This window comes from Cupressus sempervirens, chromosome 5 (assembly GCF_028749045.1).
Source record: "Cupressus sempervirens isolate cs-2001-9-10 chromosome 5, ASM2874904v1, whole genome shotgun sequence".
NCBI classification, from domain to species: Eukaryota; Viridiplantae; Streptophyta; class Pinopsida; order Cupressales; family Cupressaceae; genus Cupressus; species Cupressus sempervirens.
Window position 1 is genome coordinate 421,424,315 of NC_143122.1, and position 26,286 is coordinate 421,450,600.

The following is a 26,286-nucleotide window of genomic DNA, read 5'->3' on the forward strand; positions in this document are numbered from 1 at the left end:
AAACGTGTTTCTCCAAGCAAAAAACGTGATCTTCAAAGTAAAACGTTTTGATGATTTAACACCAAAATAATGATCTTCAACCAATGTAATCACCTAATAAGGTAAAAACGACTTGATCTCATGCAAAAACGTGATCAAACTTGGCAGATTTATGGAGTTTTATGCAAAAAATGTGCCCTAGATTAAGAGTTTCAAACACGTTTTTGGGTGCAATAACTTGATTTTTGATAAGAGCAAAATGATCACCTCTCCAAAACGTTTTGAATGCAACTGATTTCATCCAAATCCGTGGAAAAAATTAAAAGTTATGATCAAAATAGGAGGTTTTTGGAGCAAGAACATGTTTTCTTCACATAATAGGACATTTTTATGTTCATTACATATTTTAAAACATGTAGGAAGGCAAAAGAGGACCTTTTAGAGTCCAATGCATGTTTTAAAATATGTCTTGGGATATAATCTCACTTTTTGAAACCCATTACATATTTTAAAATCTGCTAATCTCCAAAATCTCACTTTTTGGAGTCACATATTTTATAAACATATCTCACCTTTTTCATGCACAAGCATGAAAACTCAACTTTTCATGTCATTGCATCAAAAAGGTCCACTTTTACAAACTTTTGATGTAATGGTATGTAAAGTATCCACAAAGTGAATTTTTATATGCATTAGTATGAAAAGTTTCCACTTTTCATAGTTTTTTACATGCATATGCACATAAAAAGTCCACTTTGAGGGATTTAAGTTATGTATTTCACTTAATTTTATAAAAATGTCATCAATATGGGTAAAAAATAACATTTATGCATCATATTAATCAATATAATACATAAACATTATAACAAAAGTGACATTTATATAAGTATTTGATTTAAAAATCAAAAATTTAAAAAGTAACTATATAGTTCTATAGTCACTTTAAGTGAAAAATTAAAAAGTAACTCAACTTAAAATTATAACATAAAGTGCACTATAGTCACTTTAAGTTATAAATTTAAATGAAAAGTAACTTCAAAACATAACAAAAAGTGAATAAAATGTTATATTTTCAAAAAGTGAATGTCAAAATGAAAATATAACATCATATTTTTAATTCGTGTTGTTGCACCTAAAATGTCCACTTTTTAAGGCACTAAATTGACCATATCTCTTGAATGACAACTCCGATTGACCTCTAGGTTAGACCGAATCGAAGAAAAAAACGAAAGGCATGACATTAGCAAAATCAAAGGACTAAAATCAAATAAACGCAAACTCAAAAGCAAAGAACGGACTGTGAAGGCTTCAAAAATCAAGCAAAGGCTCGACAAAAAGCAAAACAAAAAAGACTTGACGAAAGCCTTCAATAAAAAGATTCATTGTATCAATTGGAACCGATTGGTTGATCAATGCTAACCAATTAAATAATGAAATAAACTCAAAGAAATGTGAAACTAATTTGAAAAAGTTTTGTATTGTTACCTACATTTTGTGGTGAGAAAATGCAGGACAACATAACCAATACCAATGATGACGCGAAAGGGCTAGAACTAGGACGGATCCATCCTTTCTCCAGCAGTTCCTAAATCGTCTTTTCGATTTCATCTTTGAATTTCTTAAGATGGAGCTAAGGTGTGGTTATGACCGGCTTGGCTCCTACTCCCAACTCAATAGTATGTTCAAATCCTCAATGAGGTATGCCAGAAGGAATGTCTATAAAAACTTTATCATGATCACTCAAAATATTCTAGAGATCATCATCCTAGGGAGGTCTCCGTTGCCCTTTTATAGGTTCTGCCAAGACAAAACAGTATCCAGCCCAAGCAACATCATCATGCCGAAAAATTGCCTCCATCTAATGTGCAGAAACTTCCTTTAAACCCTCATTTGAGTCCATTCATTTGAAGCTCTGAGTGTATTCATCAAGTGTCTCTATCCACTATATGCCCAAAATAACTTCCATATCATCAAGGTCCACTATGAAGAAATCCTCAATCACCATGTGATTTTCCATTGTGATACTTAACTAAGGAACAAGGTGTGTGTAGGGCAACACGGTCCCTCTAGCAACCTTGACTTAGAATCCTACGTGTGACTCAGTAAGTAGACCTCTTTGTTTCACCAAGGATGAGTTTATGAAGTTGAGAGTGGCTCCGCTATCGAGCATCACCATGACTCTTTGTCCTTGAAGAGTTCCCGTACACGAAACATCGTACATCTCGGACTCCTGCCTAAGGCGATAGTTCCTCCTCGCCATACTAATGTTATAATTCTCTCCATATAATTCACACTAACCATTTTGGTATCTTCCTGGGGCTGGTTGTCTTCGAAGGGTAAATCTTCCTGTTCATCCTCATCATCGAACACAACTTCAATGTAGTGAATTTTTCCTTTCCCAAGGCATCTGTGCCCAGGTTCCCATGGTCCCCTGCAGTTGAAGCATAATTTCTTCCTTTGGAGCTTCTGTCTAGTAGCTTCGTCCAACAACACCTTTCTCAGTTGAGATTTATTATCTTTGTCTCTCGAGAACACCGACAGTTTGGAATGTGAGTAACCTCGAGAGGATGATGCCATACTTCGTGCCTTCTTAATGGCTTCCGACAGGGTGGCAAGATTGAACCCTTTTACCCAACCTTTCAATAGTGTTGTCAATCCATCCATGAAGAGCACTATCCATCTTCTTTCAGAAATATCTGTGACCAAAACAAAGAGTTTCTAAAATTCAGCAATGTACTGGTCAACCGATCCAGTTTGTCTCAGCTGTGCCGAATCTTTGAAATTGAGTTCCGGATCTTTACCATCAAATCTATTTATCAATCTTTCGATGAATTCCGCATAGGTATTTATCTAATCATGCCCTAGTGTTATGGTACCATTATGCCACCATTCATGAGCTTCTCCCTCCAAGTGTAAAGCCGCAAATTTAATTGCTTCTTCTGGCATGGGAATTAAGCTGGAAGTAAGTATCCGGCTTCATTACCCATGCTTGCGCAGATATGGATCCAAATCTGTCAAATGGTGACGGATTTACTTCTAAACTTCCTCCTGAGATCATCATTAAAATATCCTCTATTTCTGCCTCCCAAATATCTCATTCTCAGATCTGCGTAATCTTTGTAGGATATATCTTCCAAATTCACATTCTTCCAGTCTTCTCTCAGTTGTTCTTGCATTTCTTCAAAAGTCGGCTGCTTCCCTTTGTGTGGTGCCTCCGTCCATAGGGGAAAAGACGGCATGGAAGGTCGAGAGCATGCTAGATGTTGGTTTGCTTTACTCGATACCAAGTCCGTGCTGTGACCATTTTGTTCACCGAATATTTTATTGTCTACCAACTTTGTGAGAGTTTCTTCCATGAGATGCTGAGTATCATTGATCTGTGCCTGATTCCTCACATGTTCTCTCAATAGTGCCACAAGATCAGTAGCTATGGGTTTCGGTTCTCCAGCCATTCTATCAACGGAATGGGTTCTTCTTCTCTTCCAGCTATACACTCTCATTCACTATCCACGAGCTAGCAAGATCGAAGCTCTGATACCACTGTGATGTTCCCAAGCACAGAGGGCTGAGACTATACTGAAATGAACTGCTTGATGCCCATACAAGGTGTCTTGGTAGGGGTCATACAGTATGGTAGGCGCAAGAGTGACCGTACAGAATCTATGCTCTAGCCATATGGTAGCAAGGTGACAGCAAGGGGGTACGGTCAATGATGGCCATACAGTGGAGGTGGAGGGTGACATACGGTGGGGGGTAGCAACCGTACAAGAGGGATTTAATGAGGTCGTACGGGTTGATGGGCAACTGTTCAATGAGGAATAGCAAAGCCATACAATATGGAGAATTGTTGGCCATACGATGTGGTGAGGAGTGTGAAGAGGGATTGATTGACCGGTTGTACAGACGGGGGTAGAGAGTCGTATGGATGGGTTATGTCGTGGAAGATGTGCTAGGTGTTGCGAATAGCAAAAGGAGTACAAATGGAAGGTGGTTTCAGTCTCTCAAACATAAACTTGTAGTCCCAAATTCATCAAATAAAATCCAAACAATAATGGAGATCAAACACGAATATTCCTTCAATACTAATATATGCCAAAAGATGGTGCTCTGATTTGCCAAATCCGAGTGAAGTATTATAGGCGACAGAATAGGGTGAGGGCTGAGTCCCAATGAAATCAGAGAGCCGAGTAGGGAAGATCTTTCACTTCTGAAATGGCGAACAACAGAGAATCCCAACAGGAATCCACAGTACAAAGAAATAATCCAAATTGCATTCCTAACGACTAACTACAAGCCGTGCTTAAATATCCGTCAGGGAAAACTTTTCGAGGGTGTACAAAGATAGCCCATGGCTACACAAACTACAAAAACAAAACAAAAATGTCCGAGAAATATTAAATCAATCGGCCCATTAACAATAGTTTGATTAATAATTTATTTTATAATGGGAACATTACACCACCAAGTGCATAGCTTAGTATCTTGATTATCAACATAGCCACTCGCCCATAACATCCTTTAAGGAAACACACTTCAAATGAAATAGCCAAATATCCTTCATTGGCGCCTTGTATATTTTCCAATTATCTTCAAAATTGTTTTCCATGGTAAAATACCCCATACACCATTCTTTACATTGAGAGTCCTCTCAAATAAAGGTTGTCTTCATTGGCCTGTGAACAAATATTATGAACAACACCTTAAAAAGCTTCACAAAATTGAATCTCTTGATCTCCAAGTTCCTTCCATGTTGGTAAATACAACATTGTGGATTTAGAAACAAATTGCCTTAGTATTTCACATGTTGAAAAAGCTTTCTTTTAAGATTTAATACTTCCAAATGGACAAAGTATAAAACTTTCCTTTCTTTCTTTCCTTTCCGACAAAGCCCGCATTTTGCTAAATGTTTTGACAAGGTACTTCCAATCACACATTTTGGCAAGAATCCTCTTTATGCTTCGATGGATGTCCATATCCTGTTTTGACTTACAGGAGATGTTCTCCAAGATTGTGGAACATGGCTTTACACCTAGTTATTGCATGTTCTTGAAACTTTCTACCAATTTTTCAATAGTTGCATCTTGTGCATGCTATTCAATCATACATTCATAAGGCGACGTTATTTTGAGGTATTCATTTAAGCAATTTAGGTATGACTTAATCTGTCTTACATATACCCATGCTTGTTCTACTGTTAACAAAACATTTCTGCTAGTATTACATTCTTTGAGATGTCATTTGTTTGACCCAAAATGGTGTGCACATGGATTATACTTGCCGCCTGTAGTTGCATGGTAGTTTCTAGAGTTTTTTTACAGCGTTCATTTGTTGCAGATCTTGCAATTCATTAAAGTCCATCAGACCGCATATCTTTGAAGCATTCTGAAAAAAAGTGCACGTCATTGTCTAGGCTCGCACATTTTGCATGTGTGTCTACTGAAATATTTCCAACTCTATTATCTGACAAGAACCTTTGTTTTGATGCATGTCCATACTGTGTTCCGCTACTTTCATTTTAAGCAAAGAGAGAGAGGTGCCAGTAAAGGATGTCGAATCAGTCTTTTAGGCCTACCAACTGAATGTGCTTTGATGTTGCTAAGAATGTTTTCTGGGCATTCTATTATCATTGAAGCATTGCTTTTTAAATAATTCATGGGCTTTGTCTTGGACTCCACATTTTACATGTGGGTATTTCGAACTATAATATCTGACAAAACTGTTTACAATGTGCTTTGATGGATGTACAGAACACATTTCAAGGCTCCCATCTTGTGGCACGAACATGGAGGATGGGGGTGATTGTTGAACTGACTTGCAAACTTTCTCTTTGTTCTTGCTTGATTGTTCCCAAAGCTGTTTTACTGAGCAAATGGAGTTTTATAACCGTTTTAGTCTTTAGAATTGGTTATAATAACCGATTCTTTACCAAAGGGAAAAGCGTCAATATTTTGAAAAACTTAGAAAGTGTCGATGAAAACATTATAATAAATAACTCTAAAATGCATGAGAAACTTTGCCAACTTTTCTAAGTTACCGACAAGTGGATTATAATGCTTCATAGGTGAAAGGCATCAAAGGCAACTTAGTAAAATGTCCAATGTAGTGCTTTTATCAGTATTGAAAGGCCTATTCATAAATCCATCATTGTTTTAATAAACTTAGACAAGTTGTTCAAATTGTCAATGAATGGATTGTGAGAATAAATTGGTGCCTTTCAACAACTTGGCCAATAGTTCCAAAGACACTTTGTAAAGGCATAACACAGATGGTGTCTCTATTGTTGTTTCCAGGTTTGCAATAATGTTTGCTGCTGCTGTGAATTCAAGGATACAGCACATTCTCCAATCTGAGCTATTTGTCATTCAGTTTCCATACAGGTTGAATGTGCAGTTTCAGTTTCAAGGGTGAATGATAACTTTTGGCTAATGATACTTTGCTCTGAATTAAGAACATGTATAATAATGGTATATCATGGATTCATAATACTTAATACAGATTAAGGAGAAATTCACTGAAATCATTAATTGTTAAAACCTGGTAAAATTAATTGTATTTGAACCGAAATCTGCCTTAAATTACAAGAAACCTCATCAAAATCACTTGAGACAGTGCAGGTGCAAATACAAACAGTTTTGGCATTTATGTAGGGCCAGACCTAGATGGAAATAGTGTTAATTTCTAGAGTATGCTTTACGTTATGAGACTACCGCCCAGTAGAGAATAAGCAAATTCTCCTCTAAACTTTGACCTGTGAATACAACAAAAAACTTGATACAATTCAACCCACTCTATGTGTTGAATGTTTGCCTTCACTAAAGATTGAATGCCTGGCTGCAAACTTCTTCATTGACGAATATATGGCATCAGCAACCTTCTAACAACTTTTGCCCACAAACAACAACAGAGGATGCTTCAACTCATTATTTCTCAATTTGTGTGGAGCATACTACTTTAATATTCCTGTATAATAATCTCGACAGCTTCAATGAATGAAGTGGAGACCCATATTATTTCAATTTTCAAAAACACATAGCCCACTGAATAACAGCAGCGCCAATGTTCCCATAGAGTGTACAGAAGGAAGCTATGATTGCAATAAATTTCCATGCAATCAGCAGTGATCCTTGGCAAAACAATACAGAAGGAAACCCATCCCCAACCATGATTCACTTTTATCAATACATGCCAACGATCTGCAACTGCAAGCCAATTACAACATATTCATGCTGAATTCAGGGACGTCCACTTAAAACAACACAGCAATCATAAGTACTGTCACAAATACTTCCCAAGAACTCATCCCGCAGAACACAATTCAAACCATGGAAAGAACGGTTACTTGAAATATTAATAATAATTTCATTCGCCTCCGCTATCCCACAATTTTGCCAGACTTCAAAAATTAGTCACACATACATTACAATCATATTCCACCATAATAATTTAAATTTACGCCAAAACATCATAGACACTCCAATAATCTTATTTGACACTATTAATATCTCGCCTTCAAAAAAAAAAAAGTCTATTTGCCATAATAATAGTTTATCCTTTATAACTCATGATTTCATCACTTATTTTGCAAATAATTTTGTCATTCCCTGTATTTGTCTAATAATTAATTACAGTTATTATTTGAAATTTATATACATTATTTACAACAATTTTTTAATAAATATATTAAAATTTTGAAGAAAAGAATTATTTTTAAAATTTGAATAATGTCAACTTCTTCGAATGTATATAAAGTACTTTTATATTGTCTATTATTACAAAAAAGATATTATCTGTGAGATTATAATTTTATAAATATTATAAAAAATTTAGCAGTATTATAAAAACATATAAAACTTAGTTGTAATTAGTTGAATTAATTTTTTTTAATAACTAGTTAAGAGAAATTCATTGTAATAATATGGCAAATACTACTAATATCTTCCATGAATCACAACTACAATATTTCAATGCAGAGCTTTATTTTTCAGATGTGATATCATTTATTCAAAACAAAATAAATACTTTACTATCTAGGAGAAGTCAGTATTTGGTTGCGTTCCAATAGGTGCTATAATAGCTATTGATTTAATATTTATATTCGTTTGATTAATTAACGTGTAATATTTTTTACAACATTGGACCAATAGTTATAACAAACTTGCAGCTTAAAATTTATCCTGTAGAAATCTCTATCTGATTGACCATGGTATTAATTAAAATTTAACGAGTGTTTTTTCAGACAGAGGTAGTGACCAAAATTGTAAGACAACAACACAAAATTCAGGTAATATGTCATTCAGAATGGACTTAGAGGAGAAAGGTGTTAGGTGGCAAGTATGAATAGAAAAAAATTGCCTTCATAAATGACATAATACATGCCCAACAACAAGAAAATTAAATCACCTAAAATAAGCTTCTCATACATTGCTCAAGATAATTTTGATCAATGGATAGAAAACTGTTCTCAACGCATGGTGTTTTCTATTTACCTAAGCACCTGTTAAAGAAATTCAGTTAAGGCATTCCAAGTTTCACGTTGGCGAACTTCAAACGAGACCAACACTAAAATTTGTCTCAATAACAAACTTCACAAGAGGATCATTAATGGCATTCAAAATTGAAAATTTTACCAAATACACAAAATCTAAAATCAATTAAAACAATAACTTGCCTTTGACATCTTCGGTAGCTGTGCAAACCCCACCTTGAGACACCTCTGAATATGGACCAACCAACAAGAATTTTTGTCCCTACTCAAAACTTTCAGCACTCATCAATCCCTATATAGAAAGCTCTCGTGAAGATAGAATTTCTTCTTCAGCTTAAAACACAATGGAGCTTTCATTCTACTAGTGAGAGTTTGGCCATAGGTACAAATCTGAATTTTCATAGAAAAACGAGCTGCTAAATATTTTGCATTTTTCAAATGAGACCTTTAAGTTGAGGTCCTACGGAAGAGGGCTTCCTTAAAAAATAGAGTTGGAACTGCTTGAGATATTTTAGGAATATTTTAAAGATGATAGCCCCACCCATTTTTCACTGCTTATAAATGCAAAGCTAAAAAGTACAAACTTCTATTATCTAGGAAAAGTTTCCCAACAATCCCATAGAAAATTACATTTTTTCAAAGCTCCTCTTCCAAAAAAATAGAGTTTAAGGTCCCCATTAAAACCTACAATTTAAGCACCCCAAAGATTTTCTGAAACTTACAATTTAAAATCATTTCAATAATGTAAATAAACCTAATTGTTCCAAAATAAGAGATTTTACTATTTAACTATTCTGAACACTATTGTCACTTTGTTAAGCGTCCAAAATTTAAAACTTTGAATTCTCATTCCCAGAAGCTATTAAATTAGGGTGACCGTGAAAATCAAAAATTCCCTTCAAAAAGTTCCATACCGGTCCTCTAGACCATTTGAAATCCAATGGTCTCTTTTTGAGCAATTTGCCTCTATTTTGTAGACTCCACTTTGGCCCCTTCATTTTTAATTACAATTACCTCCAAAAGTGCTCTCTTAAAAGCATTTTAATAAAACATTAAAAAAGGCTTTATTAAATCCATTTATGTGGCCCACTTTATCTGAGTGATAATAATATTTAAGTTGTCTTTTATAATGTTTTAAGAAACTTAAAATATTATTATTATTTTTAAAATATTTCACTAATCTTATCCTTTAGTCTAAATAAAAATGGTAATAGGCTTTAGGCCTCCCAATTATTTTATTTGTAAAAGGGAGACATGAAAGCAAGAATATGACAAATTAGGAATTTCAATATTTTATATTTGCAAGATTAATTACTATGTGTATTATTTCCCATATTCAACTCATCATCTTGACAACTATTTTCCCAAACTTGTCATAATAATCTTTCTCTCGTGCATGTTACTGGTAATTACAAGGCAAGATAACCACAAAGCACAAAAGAACCTATGATGTTTTACTTTTAAAATATTCATTAGTATCAAATCAAACTCTTGAATAGTTGTGAGTTTGGAATCTCCAAGCAAGGAAAGTATAAGCCTACAACTATTATATCTTGAGCTTCATGTCCCTAGTAAAGGAAAGGGGTAAACACCTTTTCCTGCTTTTGAAGATTCAAAAAAGCAACCTACTAGAGGACATTATTGATAAATCATAAAAGTAATATCTTTGCATTCAACATAAGTGGCTTACTGTAATTTGCTTCCTCGTGATATTTGACTTGTAGGCCACATGTTAAACTAGTGCTCTATGCAGTTATGTGTATGCATTTCGCTTTTGGACTCTCTTAGTTTTACTATTTTAGTTTTGGTCATTTCTAAGTTACATGGAAGAGAAACAAAAAGGACTTTTCAGTTCATCAATAACATCTGAATTAGTGGAGGGAAAGATAACTATACCTCTGCTCTGTAAGAGCGCACAGCAAAGAAGAAAAAAATTATAAGTCCAATGTATATCTTCCAACAAACCACTATAATCTACCCAAAATAAATCTTTGGATTATCAGGAAACTCACAAGAGTTTAAGAGTTGTTATGCTTCCAATCGCCTTTGGAATGGTGCCACTTATGTTGTTCCACATGAAATCCCTTTCAAAAAAAGGAAACACGAAGATAAGAATCATAACTTTGTATATTTCCTATCCGATAAATCATAGCTAATCCAAAAATGTAAAATGCAGATTACAAATGTTATTTACTATCACGTAAAATTAAGCAAAAAGGGAAGAAGGATTAACTTTATATAAACTAAACAATATTTTTTAATCGAATTATGAAAAATCAATGATAAAATTTCTAGGTCTTCATGAATAGATCATATTAGCAGTAAAAGAAGTTTGACAATCAAAATATGACACTAATTGCAATTTGAACTTACAAAATTGTAAGATTTTGTAGTTGTCCGATTTCTGGAGCTAAACTTCCTGTAAGATTCATATTTAACAATTCCCTGCATACCCAATGCTGAAATAAATTACAAACTGTGATAAAGGAAACTCTAAAGTTAACATGAATTAAAAGTGACATCACTGAGAAAAGGGAGATAAAAGTTTCTGTTAAGTACATAGAATCAATTGATTTGTCTCTTAGGATGTTCCAGATACAGAAAAAATATTTATATAAGTATATCCACCTTATTCCAAAAATCATGTCAGATGAATTACATTTTGCTGATAAAAATCAGGAAAGAATTGATTGCACTCGCTTAATCAGCCTTTTCATGCATTGTTAAACTACAATGCTTTTGTCCACTTATATTCTACATCATGGTGAGAAAATGGTGGCTGCAAAAGATAAAAATGGATAAATGAATCTAGGGTCAAATGTACATTTTTTCTCTGTAACTAATGTTGACCTTATTCTTTCTCTGGTCTAGCTTTTTTCATCACCATTCTATGGCAATTTTGATCTCTTCTTTTTCACTTGTTCATGATAACCAGACCTATGTAGCACTTTTCTTTTACATATTAGCTAAGATACCGATTCATTGCAGGAGACAAGAGAGGCGGAAGCGGAGGTGGACAGGCACGCAGAGGCATGAGGAAGCCCTGCGGATGCCTTCTAGACACATCTGGATGCCTACTGATGGCATCTGGATGGCATCCAGATGCCTCTGCAGGAAAGCCACCAGAAAACAAAAAAATGCTTTTTGTAACATAAATTTCATTTAAAAAATGTGCCATTTTGGCTTATAATATCATTCCAAACCCTAAAACAGCCCTAATAGAGGCCTTGAAAGCATTCAACTATCATTTTGTTTGCAGCTGGGTTTGCTCTTCTCATTTGGCTTCCATTTTGGCATTTTGAAGGCGACTTGATTATTATCGAAGAAGAACGATCATAGGGCAAGAGTTGGCTTCCACAAGTTCATTAAAACACTAAGAGGTAAGAATTTTATCCCATTCTTGAGTGTTTCAATGGATTTTTTAGAGATTTTGATGAATTTTTTCAAGTTTGTGAAGAAATTTTCAAGTTTTTTTCAAAAAAAAAATAAAAAAAGAAATTGAGAAACAATTTTAGGTATCTATTTGAATGGTTTTGTACCATTGTTTTTTAATTGTATGCTTGATACTCATAGTTTTTAAATTGATTTAAATTTATTTAATTTCTCATTATAGAAAGAAACTACATTTTATTGTGCCAAAATGGCTACCACCGGTAGTCAAAGTTCAATGGGAGGACAAGGTCAGAGTTCAGTGGCAGGAGGGGATAATTTCAAAATTGATTTAGGGTCTCCTCTATGGAGACATACAACAAGAATATCACAAGTTGCAGGTGGTGGCTCCTATTTTTGGAATTGTAATTATTGTCAAGTAACAAAGCAAAGCCTTTCAATAGCTCTTATTCTCAGGTAAAGCTTCATTTCATGGGCCCTGCTAGTAAAGGTTTTGGAATGTGCAAAAGTGTGGATGGGAAGGGGTTGTCTAATGCACGAATAGCTTCATTTCTAAAAGAACGAGAGGTTGCTGATTATTTGGTTAAAATATCAAAAAAGAGTTATTATCAACCTCCTTCCTCAAAAAAGAACAAAATGCAACCACCCACTGAAATGGAACCAATTGTATCTTCAAAACATGCATTCATGCAAGTACTTGTACCAAGAGAGGAGGATGAAGTAGAAAATTTTGCAGCAGCCCAGAAAAGAGGCCCATTGCACTCTACATTTAAAATGGAGGCAAGAGACCATGTTGATAAAGCCATTGCACGTTGCCTCTATGGTAATGGCCTTCCTTTCAACCTGGTAAGATCACCATATTGGAAGGAAATGGTAAGAGCCACCGAAGAAGTACCAGATGATTACACAAGTCCTAGATATGAAAAAGGTGTGTACCACACTCTTGCAAGAGGAGAGAGTTTCTATAGAAAAAGCACTTCAACCCATTAGAAATTCTTAGAAAACTTCAGGTGTGACAATTGTGTCTAATGGTTTGAAAGATACAAGAAACAAGCCACTAATTAATGTGATTGCAGTGTCCCCCAAAGGGGCAATGTTTCTAAAGGCAATTGATTCTCAAGGGGAGGTGAAGGATCCACAATTCATCTCTAATATTCTCATTGAGGCCATAGATATGGTGGGTAGTGAGAACGTGGTCCAAGTTGTTACAAACAATGCCAAAAATTGCAGAGGAGTTGGTGCTTTGGTTGAGGGTCAGTATGACCATATTTTTTGGACACCATGCACTGTACACTCCCTCAACTTGATTATGCAACAAGTTGTCACTCAAATAGATTGGGTGAAGAAAATATACGAAGAGGGAGAGGACATCCAAATGTTTGTGACTAACCACAACATGTCACAATCCATTTTTAGAACATACTCACAATTGAAGTTGTTGATGGTAAAATTAATTATAATTTTATTGTCAATTGAAATTTGACATATTGTTAACTTGCTTAGGTTGCTAAGACCCATTTTGCATCTCATACCATTGTTAAGAGACGACTTCTCAAGGTGAAAGATGCTTTGAGCCAAATGGTCATTCGTCCTTAATGGGGTGTGTGCAAGGCTTCAAATACAAAAAGAGCCCTAAAGATTAAAGGTATGATCTTGGATGAACATTGGTTGGTTCGTGTGCAATATGTATTGGGTACCACCGAGCCCATCATGACTATGCTTCATTTTGCCGATACAGATACACCTTGCTTGGGAGATGTGTATGATGGCATGGACACTATGGTTGAGAAGGTAAAACATTCTATACAAGCACATGAGAGTAACCCTACAAAATGTCAAGCCTTATGCAGTAAATTGAAAGCAATAATTATGCATCATTGGGAGAAGATGACTACCCCATTGCACCTCCTTGCATATGCTTTATGTCTGAGGTATTATAGCGAGGCGGTACTTTCTATGCCAAATAGAATTGCACCATTTGTTGATGAAGAGGTTGCTAATGGGTGCTCAAAAGCTTTTGCAAGAATCTTCCAAGATGATGAGATGCATGAAAAGGTGAGGCTAGAGCTTGGCTTATTTGCTTCCAGAGCAAAGCTTACTCCATTTACAATTAAGGACCAAAATAAAATGGGAGCAATCACATGGTGGTACATGTATGGTTAGCCATACAAGAATCTACAACCTCTTGCAATTAAAGTCCTCTCACAAGTAAGTTTTGAGTTTTGTTTTCACATTACAACTTGTATTCTAATTTCTATCATATTGTCATTTACTTTTCGTTTGTATGTTTAATTTTTTTAAATTAATTTTGTGAACACAATGCAGGTTGCAAGTTCTTTTGTTGCTAAAAAGAATTGGAGTACATACTCCTATATCCATTCAATGAAGTGCAACTTGTTGGGGTCAAAGAAAGTTGAAGACTTGGTCTACATTCATACCAATTTGCGTCTTTTGTCACATAAGGATGATGAATACATGGATGGGGCAGCCAAACTAAGGGATGTACTCCCTGAGTATGCAACACTTCATGATCTTACTATGATGATGGATGATGATGATGATAGGTCCGTGACACATGGTCCATCTAGCGCAAGTGGAACCATTTTTGGTTCAAATTGTATGGACCTTGCAGCTGTTGGAGATGAGGAGAATCCAAATTTTTTTGAGAATCCTTATGATTATGATTAGTGAACATTGAATCATGAACTATGTTCTTGATTTTGTAGTTTGGACATGGAGTCTAGAACATGAATATTTGTGCCTATGAAGTTTTAATTTGAAACTTGAACTATTTAATTGACATATGAAATATCTTGAATCTTGATCAATGATGAAGTATCATATGAATAAATTAATAATGATACTATCAAATGCTGTATGTTTGTATATTTCTAAGTTTCTAACTCTAAGTCCTTGTATTTATAAGTTTCTTAAATTCTTTGCATATATAGTAATATTACATATATATATATAGTCATTTCCAAACGCATCCATACCCCAAAAAAAAAATCCTGCATCATGTATCCACTTCCCACATCCGCTTTCGATTCCGTATCCGAATCGGTAACTAAGCATATTAGCATAGAATTCCTCTTCCTCCAACATTTAAAGCTCATAGTGGAATCAAAGATATTTGCAGCATGTACCTTTACATAAACTTACTTAAGATTCCCTATTTTCCTTTGCATCAATTAAAGAGTTGATTTAAGTTTCTAAAATTTCAAACTAGGATGGGTGCTTATAAAATCAAAATATCTCAAATATGTCCATATTAAGCATCTAGTTTAATTACTTTGGTGATTCTATCCTTTTTTATAAGACCCATTTTATAAAATTATAGTATCATACTATCAAGCTTTATATGGTGAATCTATGTTGATGTTGTGAATGTAACAAACAGACTGAAACATCCTTGTGTCCAGATCTTTCCTCAAATTATAACAAACAAAACTTGAACACATTTAGCCAATGATCAATCATTTCGTGTGCTTTTTTAATTCAATCCCTTACAGTCCTGGAATCAAATCTGAACTGGGTTTGATTCCATGTGGGTTCTTCTAAGGTTCTGAATTTCAGGTTGGAATCCCGGGTACAAAGGACAGTCTAGCTTGAAATTACATATATTCCAAACATGCCCACAGGGTTCCGAGCAGGTTTTTAGCTTTTTACTTATTTTTATTTTAAGACTTTTAGTCTCCATGTTTAACAAGTCGGCTGGAAAACCTAACTCTAAATCCTAAATTAAACCTTAAAACAAAGAAAAACAGAAACATGTCCGCTTCATTTTGGAATAGAACACAAACCAAATATACTTGTCTCACTTTTGCTCTTGCTTGTCATTACACATTTAGAGGTGACGATTGATCATTGAAGATTCCAAAGGGATAAGATTGATATTCCTGCATTTGTGCAAAAACCCATTTCTTGCAGAGAAAATTATGGAAGAATATTCTTAGATTGAGTTTGTTTTGTTTTTCATTCATCTGCATTTGAACAAGTTAGGACCTTTTTTGGTTTCATCGAAATATATTGTTTTCTAAACTTGTTGCCATAGGGACTACAATGGAAATCAGTTCTAGTTTCATGGGCCAATCCCACTTCAAAACAAATGTGAATTTACCCTCGTGGAAGTATGCTGATATGATATGGTAGGTTCCAAATGGTAGGTCATATGTTTGAACTTGCAATGAGCACAGGTAAAAATATACAAGCTCATACAATTAAGTGAAGGCCCACTTGTACTATATTCCTAGCATAATTCATAAAGTCTTTCCAAGGCTGTTTACCACATGGGGTAAATGAATTAATGCAACAGACAATAGACAAGAATATGTAACGGCAGTACTCCTTTTACTATTCGCATATATGCTGAAGAGATTACATAATGCTTACAATGATGATTACAACCATGATCCAAAGTCGTACATGTACCATCCCGAAGAACCTTCCCAAAGGGGCCCATCGGCTACATAACAAGAACCTTCCCAAAGGGGTCCGTCAGCTACATAACAATTACCGACGACATCAACCCGTCGGCTATACAATATTTACTGACGACATCATCCCCCCTAAAAGAAGAAGTCGTCTCCGGACAACAATTACAAAATATCCAAGATAGATTGACAAAACAGAATACATTAACTGACTAACTACAACAAGATAGATCTATTTCTGTCACACCACTTTCACATTCGTCCCGTGCCTGCACCAAACTCGTCTCCAAACCACATTGCATCTGTAGCCTCTGCTAACACAATACTATCTCCTTAATCAAGCTGACCTTGATAGCCACCCGTGCTGCTTTCTCTGCTTCCAACTCCTGGGTACCCTGAGCCAAGTGTTGTTGTACTGCCTTCAACTAGATGATCAACTCCTCCTGAGCTCTCTATGCATCCACCAAGACAGCTTCACGTCCAACACCTACTTGAAGTGCCTCAGAGCCTATCACCCCTTTCAAAAGGCTTGCTCCGTTGATCTTTCCACCTCTAGCACACTATGCCTGCAACAGCTCTAGGTCTCATCAACTAGTCACACTTCCCACGACTGATAACTACACCGACTGGGGGTCTAGGGGGCATCCAGCGGGATCGAGGGGCAACGCCCTCGCGGGGTCCTGGGGCAGCTGCCAAAACCAAATTAGCACTCTCAAAGCCACACAAAACTACATGGAACACACCATTTTTGTGATTTTCTTCCGATTCCATACTCTTTCAGCCAATCGCTTACGTTTTACTACCTTTTATGTCTTTCCCTTCCCTTCGGTATCATATGTTACTCATTCTGAACTATTTCAATTTATCATTTTTTCTTTTTTTTTTTTGCTGAATTTCACTGATCCTCGATATTTGTCAACGACAGAACAGGTCACGCATGGTATATTTTCAACTTAGAACCATTCACCATTTCCGAAATTTCCTGCCAGTCCAGTGTCCATAACTTTATTGCTCCATTATCACCTACTTCCCGGATCTAGTATGGCCCGACCCATTTGACTTTAAACTTTCCTGGTTTGATTTCGTTCCGTCCGTCATACTTCAACACCAACTGTCCTAGTTGGAGCTTGTTCAGTTTTAGGTGTTTATCATGTCCCGCTTTGCACCTATTCTATGTCACCTCCGTGGCCCATTTTGCCTGCAATCGTCGCTCATCAAGTTTATTTAAAAAACATGATCCCTCCCTCAAGTTTTCCATATCACGTACCTTGAATTTCGTCGGCTGCCACTCCATGCCGTCAATAGCTGTATTCTTGATTTGAGAACCTTCACTCTATACTGCTAAAGTTTTTATTAAGCACTTCTTCTTTTTTGTGCAGACCATATGATGTGTTTTCCTTGCTATCGGCATCTTTCTACTAATTTCATGGTGCGGTGTAACCTTTTCTTTCCGCGCGGTCCGTTTACCGTGTACCAGACGGTGGAATCTTTCCTTTTGTTACCTTTAGCTTCAGCCGTAATTGCCTTTGTTTCTTCCACTTCTCTGTATTCCTTCAGACATTCATTTTCCTCTCGCTTTTTCATCGACCCTTAACATATTACAGCTCGAAAAGAATTCGTAATCCTCCATCTGCCAATAGAAAAGGCCATTCACCGAGTCTAGGTCGTCCTCATTTGATCCTCCTTCTAATCTCAATACTCCTTCGTCCGGTTCCATTCTCTTCTTTCCTTCATCATCACTCTCACCTTCACCTTCTGAGTCTAACGACGCTGCCTCCTCACCTACCAATTGTGTGTGCAGGTCAATTATGAATCTTCTGCCTCTGCACTCCATTGATAGGGTATTTCATTTCCAGTCATGTTTTACTTTTGCTTGTACCAACCAACTCCATTGAAGAATAGCATCATACCCTCTTCTTTTTAGTGGAATGACCACGAAATCCAATAAAAATGGTTGTATTCCAATAGTTACCGGTTGCGCCATCAAGGTTCCCAACGGTTTGATCCCGTGCTAGTCTGCCGAGAGCAACTGGAATGTTGGTGGCCACAACGTAAATTGTCCCAACATTTTCCATACATCTTCTAGTAACACATTCATGCCTGACCCTCCGTCCACAATTGTCTGTCAGAACAGTTCCCAGAATGCCCATGTCAACTACTGTCAAATGCCTTCTCGTTATGAGTGCTAGAAGCATTGGGTCTGTTGCCTTCATTCCACTACTGTCCCTTCCTGTTTTCTTTGTCGCTTTCGGAAATGGTGTCATATTCAGAATGGTCGTCCGTAACTGGGGCATTGTGAGAAGGTCACTTAATTGTTCTTACAAACCAACTGTCCTACAAATTTCTCTAGTTCCCTGTCGTCTGTAGGGCCCTATTTGAAGACTTAGGGACGACTTCTGCTTCTGCTATCCTCATAAGCAAGGAAATGACGTACAGTGGTTTCTCTGCTTCTAACTTTGTTGTACAGTGTCCATCAATTGCTTTATAATTGTCCTACAGCCCTTGGATTAATATTTGTTTTCCTTTGTCATGCGTGGTCTCCTGGTTCTCACTATGCAAATCTTGTGTTGACTCCTTGCCGTATGGCGGCCTCTACAATCCTGAACAAAAAAATTCCTCATGCTGTACTTTCTGAGCATACGGCCTTAACCTTTTCTTACCAGCATACGGTGTTTGATTGTTTCACTAATCTCTTGAAGAAGCCATATGGTGAAGGCATGTACAGTTGAGCCCTTCAATTGCCTAATGTCCATACACTAGTACACTTCCAGTGGCTGTGTTAAATATAATAGCTTAGCCTCTGCTTCTTTGGATGCCATACGGATATGGGGAACTAGGACTGTACTATGGAATTAGAAACCCGTATGGGTTGGAAGCCGTACGGTGTTTATAAAACAGGAACCTGGGCAATTGCCGTACAGGTAATATAAAATTTGCAAGACAAAACTCTATGTCGACCCTCCTTTTCGTATGGTTACAATGAGCACATAAAGTGGTCGTGCGGCATTTGTGTCATACGATGTCTATGCACCTGAGCAAATACCATACAAGGCAATTGAAAACTCACTAAGGAAAAATCCGTACGGTGCATATATTTAAAGCATTGTTTCTCTTTTTTTTCCGTATGGTGCTTATTCATCTGCTGGAAATGTCGTACGGTGACCTTTAGTAACTCTTTTTTTTTAATATTTTTTTCCCAAATTCTACTACTCCTTGATATTCGTTGACGACGGAACAGGTCGCACCTAATATATTTTCAATTTCGAACCGTTCACCGTTTTCAGAATTTCTTGCCCGTCCAATGTCCAAAACTTTATTGCTCTGTTATGACCTACTTCTCAGATCTGGTATGGCCCGACCCATTTGACTTTAAACTTTCCTGGTTTGATTTCGTTTCGTCCGTCATATTTCAACACCGGCTGTCCTGGTTGGAACTTGTTCAGTTTTAGGTGTTTATCATGCCATGCTTTGCGCATGTTTTGCGTCACCTTCGTGGCCCATTGTGCCAACAGCTGCTTCTCCTCAAGTTTGTTCAGATTATGCAACCTTTCCCCCAGGGCTTTCCATGTCGCCCAACTTATTCTCCAGCGTGATCCTTAGACTCGGTATCATAAATTCTGTTGGTACCACCACCTCCTACCCAAACATCAACTGGAATAGTGTGTGTCCCGTTGTCACCTTGTATGCCGTGCAATATGCCCAGAGAGCAAAGGGCAATTTCTCCTCCCAGTCTTCACCTTCAACCACACGACTTGTAGATGATTGCTACCAAGATCTTGTTCATAGCCTCAACCTGTCTGTTTGCTCAAGGGTAGTACGAGCTTGATAGAGAATGATATATCTTGAATTCTCTTGTCAACAGTTTAATGACGTGATTGACAAAATGCCCTCCACGGTCACTCGTTATCTGAAGTGGAATCCCATACCGAGTGATTATTTGCTCATAGATGAATTTTTCTATAATGACAACTGAGTTATCCGATAGAGCCCGTGCTTCTACCCAATTTGTTAAGTATTCCGTAGCGATGACTATATATCGGCATCGATGCATTCGGCTTACTTTCAGAGGTCCTACGAAATCCAATCCCCATCATTCGAATAATTCATGTGCATGAGCGGGGTTAAGCAACATAAAGTCTCTCTTTAGTGGCTTTCCAGCCCTTTTGCAAGTGTCACACTTGACGACCCATTTGCGTGCGTTGTTGTACACTGCTGGCCACCACAGTCCTGCCAACAATATTTTTTGCGTTGTGGTATCAAGTCCCATATATCGGCCTGTATCCACCTGATGGACCCTCATGTGCTTCCTTCAACACCCTCGGTATTTCCTCCTCTAACACACACCATCGCAAGATGTGATCAGGCCCCACTTTGTAACGTAATCCATTAATCAATTGAAATGTACAACTCCTAAATGCTAATTTTTGCCTTTCACTTTGTGGCATATCCTTTGGTTGTTGTCCCATGGAAAGGTACTCCCCAATACTTATGTACCATTTTGGCAGTACTGCAATTTGAAATAACTAGGCATTAGGGAAATCATCATTCACTCTGTCGGTCGGTTCTCCTATTTTGATTTGCAACAAATGGTCTATGCTGACATGATTCTTCCCAGACCGTACAATGATCTTGAAGGTGAATTCTTGCAACAAAAGTAGCCATTGGTTGATTCTACCTTCGATGATAGGTTTATTCACTAGGTACAACAGAGCCTGATGATCTACATAAAACACAAACAATGTCGCCAACAAGTAATGTTGGAACTTCTGCACTGCGTAGACCATTCCTAGGGCTTCTCATTCTATTGTACTGTAGTTTTGTTCTGCTTTTGACAGTAGTTGACTGGCAAAATATATTGTGCGATCTAACCCATGGTTGCCTGTCTACGCCAAAGTTGCTCCTATTGCATAATTGGATGCATCGACATGAACATGGAATTCATTATTCCAATCTAGGTACGCCAATATAGGTGTTGTGGCCAACCGTACCTTCAACCCTTCGAATGACTCATCCTGTTCTTTCTCCCATTTAAATGGTTCCCCTTTGCATGTTAACTTGTCCAACAGATATGATACTTTGGCAAAAAAATTGATGAATCTTATATAACATACTGTGTCCCAAAAATGACTTTGCCTCTGTTACATTTGTAGAGGACTGCATTTCCATTATCACTCTGACTTTGTCTGGATCTGTTTTCAATCCCTCCTTATAGACCATATGCCCCAGCAATCTTCCCTACGGAACCATGAATCTGCATTTCTTTGGATTTAAGGCTAGTCGTGCCCTTCGACATCTTTCCATGCATTCGCCCAACACTGCCAAATGTTTTTCTTCGGTGTTGAAAACGGACCAGTCATCCAGGAATGCTTTGAAATTTTTGATGGACATTTTGTCGAATATGTGTAGTATGATTCTTTGGAACGTAGTCGGCGCATTGCACAAGCCGAATGGCATTCTGTTGTATGCATACACCCCACCTTCTACCACAAATGTCATTTTCAATTTGTCCTCTTCTACTATGCAAATTTGATTATATCCCGAGAACCCGTCTATAAATGAATAAATCTCATGTCCAACTACTTCCTCCAATATACTATCTGTGAAGGGTATCAGGAAGGAGTCCTTGATTGTTATTGCATAGAGGCATCTGAAGTTGACACATATCCTGATTTGGGTGGTATCCTTCTTTAGGGATATGACTATGGGTGATACCCATTCACTTGTTTTAACCTTAAAGATAATACCTGCCTCCAGCATGCGGTTGGTTTCTTCTATGACCTACGCCACTTAATTTTTATTCATCCTATAGGGTCGCTTCCGTTCAGACACTACACCTTCGACCAGCGGAATGCGGTGAACACACAACTCTGGCGGAACTCCTTTCAAATCCTTATATGTCCAAGCGAATACATCTTTGTATTCCAAAAATATTTTAAATGTCGCTGCTTTTAGTACGGGATTCCAGTTATCCCCCACCAGTATGTTTTTTGGTTCGGCTTCATTTCCCAAATTTGTGGTTTACACTGTGGCTTTGTCATATTTTATCTGCTTCCCCTCACCAAATACATGTGCAGGTGATTCATCCAGTGGTGTGTCCCCTTCTTTTATTTCCGTGAACTCTTTTGGAAATCTATCTCCGCTGTGCCCTTCCTCTATCATTAGTATGTTGCAGCTCTAGAATAACTCGTAATCCTCCATCTACCAGTGAAATAATCCGTTTACCAAATCCAAATCATCGTTCGTCAATCCACCTTCCAACCGTAGGACTCCTTCCAGATCTGTTCCATTCACTGCTTTCCTTCATCCTCTTCTTTGGAATCAGATGAGAGCGCTTTCTCGCCCACCATTTGTGTGTGTAAATCAATAATGAATTTCTATCCTTTGCTTTCCAGTGATAGTGTATTCTTCTTCCAATCATGCTTAACCTTTGCTTGTACAAGCCATCCACGGCCCAGAATCTAGGTTGTTGGAACATGTACAAATGTCAAAAGCACGAGCAAGAAAAAGTAGATTTTTTTGGCAAAGTGAGGATCTTGAACAAGAAAGCCCCATCTTTTCCCATCTCTTAACATTTCTATATTTGTGATAAATAGTTGCCCATTTTCGGCTATGCATAATGAAGAGCCCACCACACATAATGAAAATAAAAGGGCCACTAGAAAAGGCATTTTAAAAGGAACCTCAATGGTGTATACTCACCATAGTAGCAAGAAATAGTGAGGATAACTGATCAAGCTCTAAAAGAGTATAATCATATAGTGTATGAAGAAATTTATGAAAGAGTGTAGCATCTTAATGGCAAGGAAGGTGAAATTTGTAGAAAATCCCTTGCAACACATTAAAGATTTATGGATCAAGACAAGAGCGTGTGTAGTTTCCAATGGATGGAACAACACCAAAAACCAGACTTGATAAATGTGATTGCAATATGTTAAACTTTTGAACCAGAATACTATAAATACAATAATCAGAACCTTTAAGATCAAAGCACACGAAATTCAGACACAACTTTACCCTGGGAAAACCCTCCTACTCGAGGGAAAAACCTAGCCACACCTAAGATGATGCCTTTATTCAGATTTCAAAACAACTACAATATTTTGCTTATGACTGAAGTCTTCAACACTCAATCAATAAGTCTGCCTTCTTCAAAGATCACACAGTTTCTAATATAATAAACACTTCACTAATGACTGTGATTCTCAGAATAAGTATGTAGATCTCTTCACAGATCAAATACATACTAATCAAGTGTAGTTCTAATATCAAAGTCTTACTCAAACACATTCAATATAATCACCAATTAAACTATTCTCACACGTCTCTGAGAATACATCAATGCTGTAAGAAAGAACTTGGCTGCCACAGACACAGACAGCTCCGGATAATATCAAAAGGACTGTTTTTCTTTACTGACTGCCCCACACACAGACAGGCAGCTCCCAAAACAAATACTCACAGACAGGCAGCTCTCGATGCACAGTGACCCAAGCAGCTTTTAATCATGGGTGAAAAACATAAACACCAACCATGCTAAGAGACAATAAGGATGAGAAGCAAAAGAACGGATGAATGCGTGAATTGCTCAAGCTGAATCTTTTATTACAGTTATGTAAAATCACCACCGCATAAGAAACACGAGACAACACCAATAAAGAGAGACATTATTGGATAGAATTAAACCTGTTGCCGCATGATAAGATAAGATAAGATAGAGACACGAAGATGTCAAGTCAGCAAGATGCCAGGTCATAGAATGAGAATAATTTATAAATGTCCAGTCACCACAAGGAGAAGACATGATCTAGTAATTATGACACCCATGAAATTCTCCTGATATGTATAATGAACATGAGGAAAGTAGTCCCAGATATGTCGAGCAAGGAGGCTCATAAGCAACAGGAAACAACAGATTGAATGCAAAATGACTAGTTCATTGTTGCAGATAAATCTAAGGCATCTCAACACAACTAAGAAGATTCTATCGCAATATCCCCTATAGGAACAATGTCTATGAAAGTTGTGGATTCTCAGAGGCACATGAAGGTTGCACAATTTATTGGTAACTCTAATGTCTCCTTATCTAATCTCTTAGGTTCTGAGTCTATTTGCAAAAATTTCAAATGCAAGAGACTTCTTTCTAGTAAACTTATATTCAAAATAAATTGAGAGAGTAGAAAATATAATGGCAATTATATTGATAAATAAATTGTTCAAGAGTACTTGTATGAAAATGGCGATTTCAATGTCTTTTCAGTTTTCACAATAACGGATCTGGTATAGATGGTGGAAAGTATTTGCAATATACACTAATATATGTGTGTCTGTGTCTGTGTCTGTGTTGATAAGTTGCTGCCTCTGATATCTCTAGAAATATTTGCAAACAATCTTCTACAGATCTGCCAATTGCTTATCGGATTTATATCCGGATCACTTAATGGTTTCTATGTCTGGTATTACTTTAGAAATATGAAAGTTATCTCTGATTGTGCTCTGATAACAGTGTGTATATTACAAGGATATTAGTCACAGATCTTAGAGTATTACACTGTTCCAAACATCTTCCTTATATTGTATGCAAATTATGCTTCTGTTAGTCAATCTGATCTTGATGGCTTGTCTGATATAGATGTCTGAAGTAGTGATTCCCTTGGCACTATTTCTGATCTTTATCTCTGAATATATGTAACAAATGCCTAAGAAAGATGCTGCCCAACTTAAGCGATCCAAACTTGGATAAGAAAATAAAATAAGAAATGTTCAATGATGTCTTCAAATGATTATTCTAGCCATTTTAATATCAATGCTAAGAATGGAGTGGCAACTCTATATCGCACCCCTACTATAGGACTCTTCTTTGCACCCCTTTGGATAACCAAGCAATGATTAGTTAGTTGCTGATTATAGCTCTTTGTCGGTGATAATTGTATTTACTAGGCTCAACACTAGGATCGATTGGCTAATTCTTCCTCTTCAGTGAATGGGCTACGGTATTCCTGCATATTTGGAGATGATGACATCTAAATGTTTTTCTGATTGCATCACTAGATGAATCGTACTTCCTTGAAGGCTCTTATCTATGCTCCAAAGAGTTTCTGGGAAGGGGACATGTTTTCAGTACAAGTATGTTTCCGGGCCATTTTTTTGGGGATGGCTATTAAAAATAGAGGAATTATTATTATTATTATATATATATCATAATATCATAGTAACTTGTATTGCCATGAAATCGCCTGAATCGCCAATTTGGCGATTCGATTCATGGTTCCCGATTTTTTTGGAACCAGTGAATTTGTTCAGCGATGTCATGGCATGAATCGCTGATTCATGCGATTCATGCAAAAAACCGCATGAATCACCTCTGTGAATCACGAAAAATCAGCCGCGCAAGTTGGGAAAAAGTCAAGCCAAATTTTAATAAAAACACATCTTTTTTTTATGTTTTTTTTGGCCTTCCCTCTTTGTTTTAACCCTAAAGGGCCTTTTAATTGTTTAACATGAGTAAAAGAGAGGAAAAGTGAGAGAGTACAAGAGAAAACAAAAACCACAGGTTTGCAACCAACAAAAAGGAAGAGCACCAAAAAAGGATACCTTTACAGATACTAACAGACATACATTTACAAATACTGATAGACGTGCGTTTAATGGATCTTAATTCTTCATCTTACATACATTTATCATTTGATGTCTTATGGATCTTCATCTTACATACATTCTATGATTTGACTCATTATGATCCTATGATTTCTATTTACTTCAGCTACAATTTACATTTTATGTGTAACGTAGTTACATATGTGATGAATTTATCATTTATGTTCCATGTTTATGTGTGTTAGCTTCTATTTGATGATGTTATGTTTTGTTTAAGTTATATTCAATAAAGGGTGCATGAAATAAGTTTTAAATTGTTAAAATTTCTAAATTTCAAGGGTTTTTTAAATTTGCCAATTCGATTCCGATTCATGGCCAATCCACGATTTGATTCGGCCTTGCTGA

General features: G+C 36.7%; 1 protein-coding gene across 6 annotated transcripts in view; it reads right to left on the minus strand.

Moving 5' to 3' along the window:
* The window catches only part of LOC149556578 (putative LRR receptor-like serine/threonine-protein kinase At1g06840), a 269,227-nt gene that overhangs the window by 207,595 nt on the left and 35,346 nt on the right, over nt 1-26,286 (minus strand). For all 6 annotated transcript variants that reach the window (XM_089830965.1, XM_089830964.1, XM_089830962.1 and 3 more), the window contains exons 3-4: nt 10,838-10,909; nt 10,477-10,548 (exon numbers count right to left, since the gene is read on the minus strand). In XM_089830965.1, coding sequence (XP_089687091.1) covers nt 10,477-10,548; nt 10,838-10,909 — 144 coding nt within the window. The remainder of the gene's footprint in view (nt 1-10,476; nt 10,549-10,837; nt 10,910-26,286) is intronic.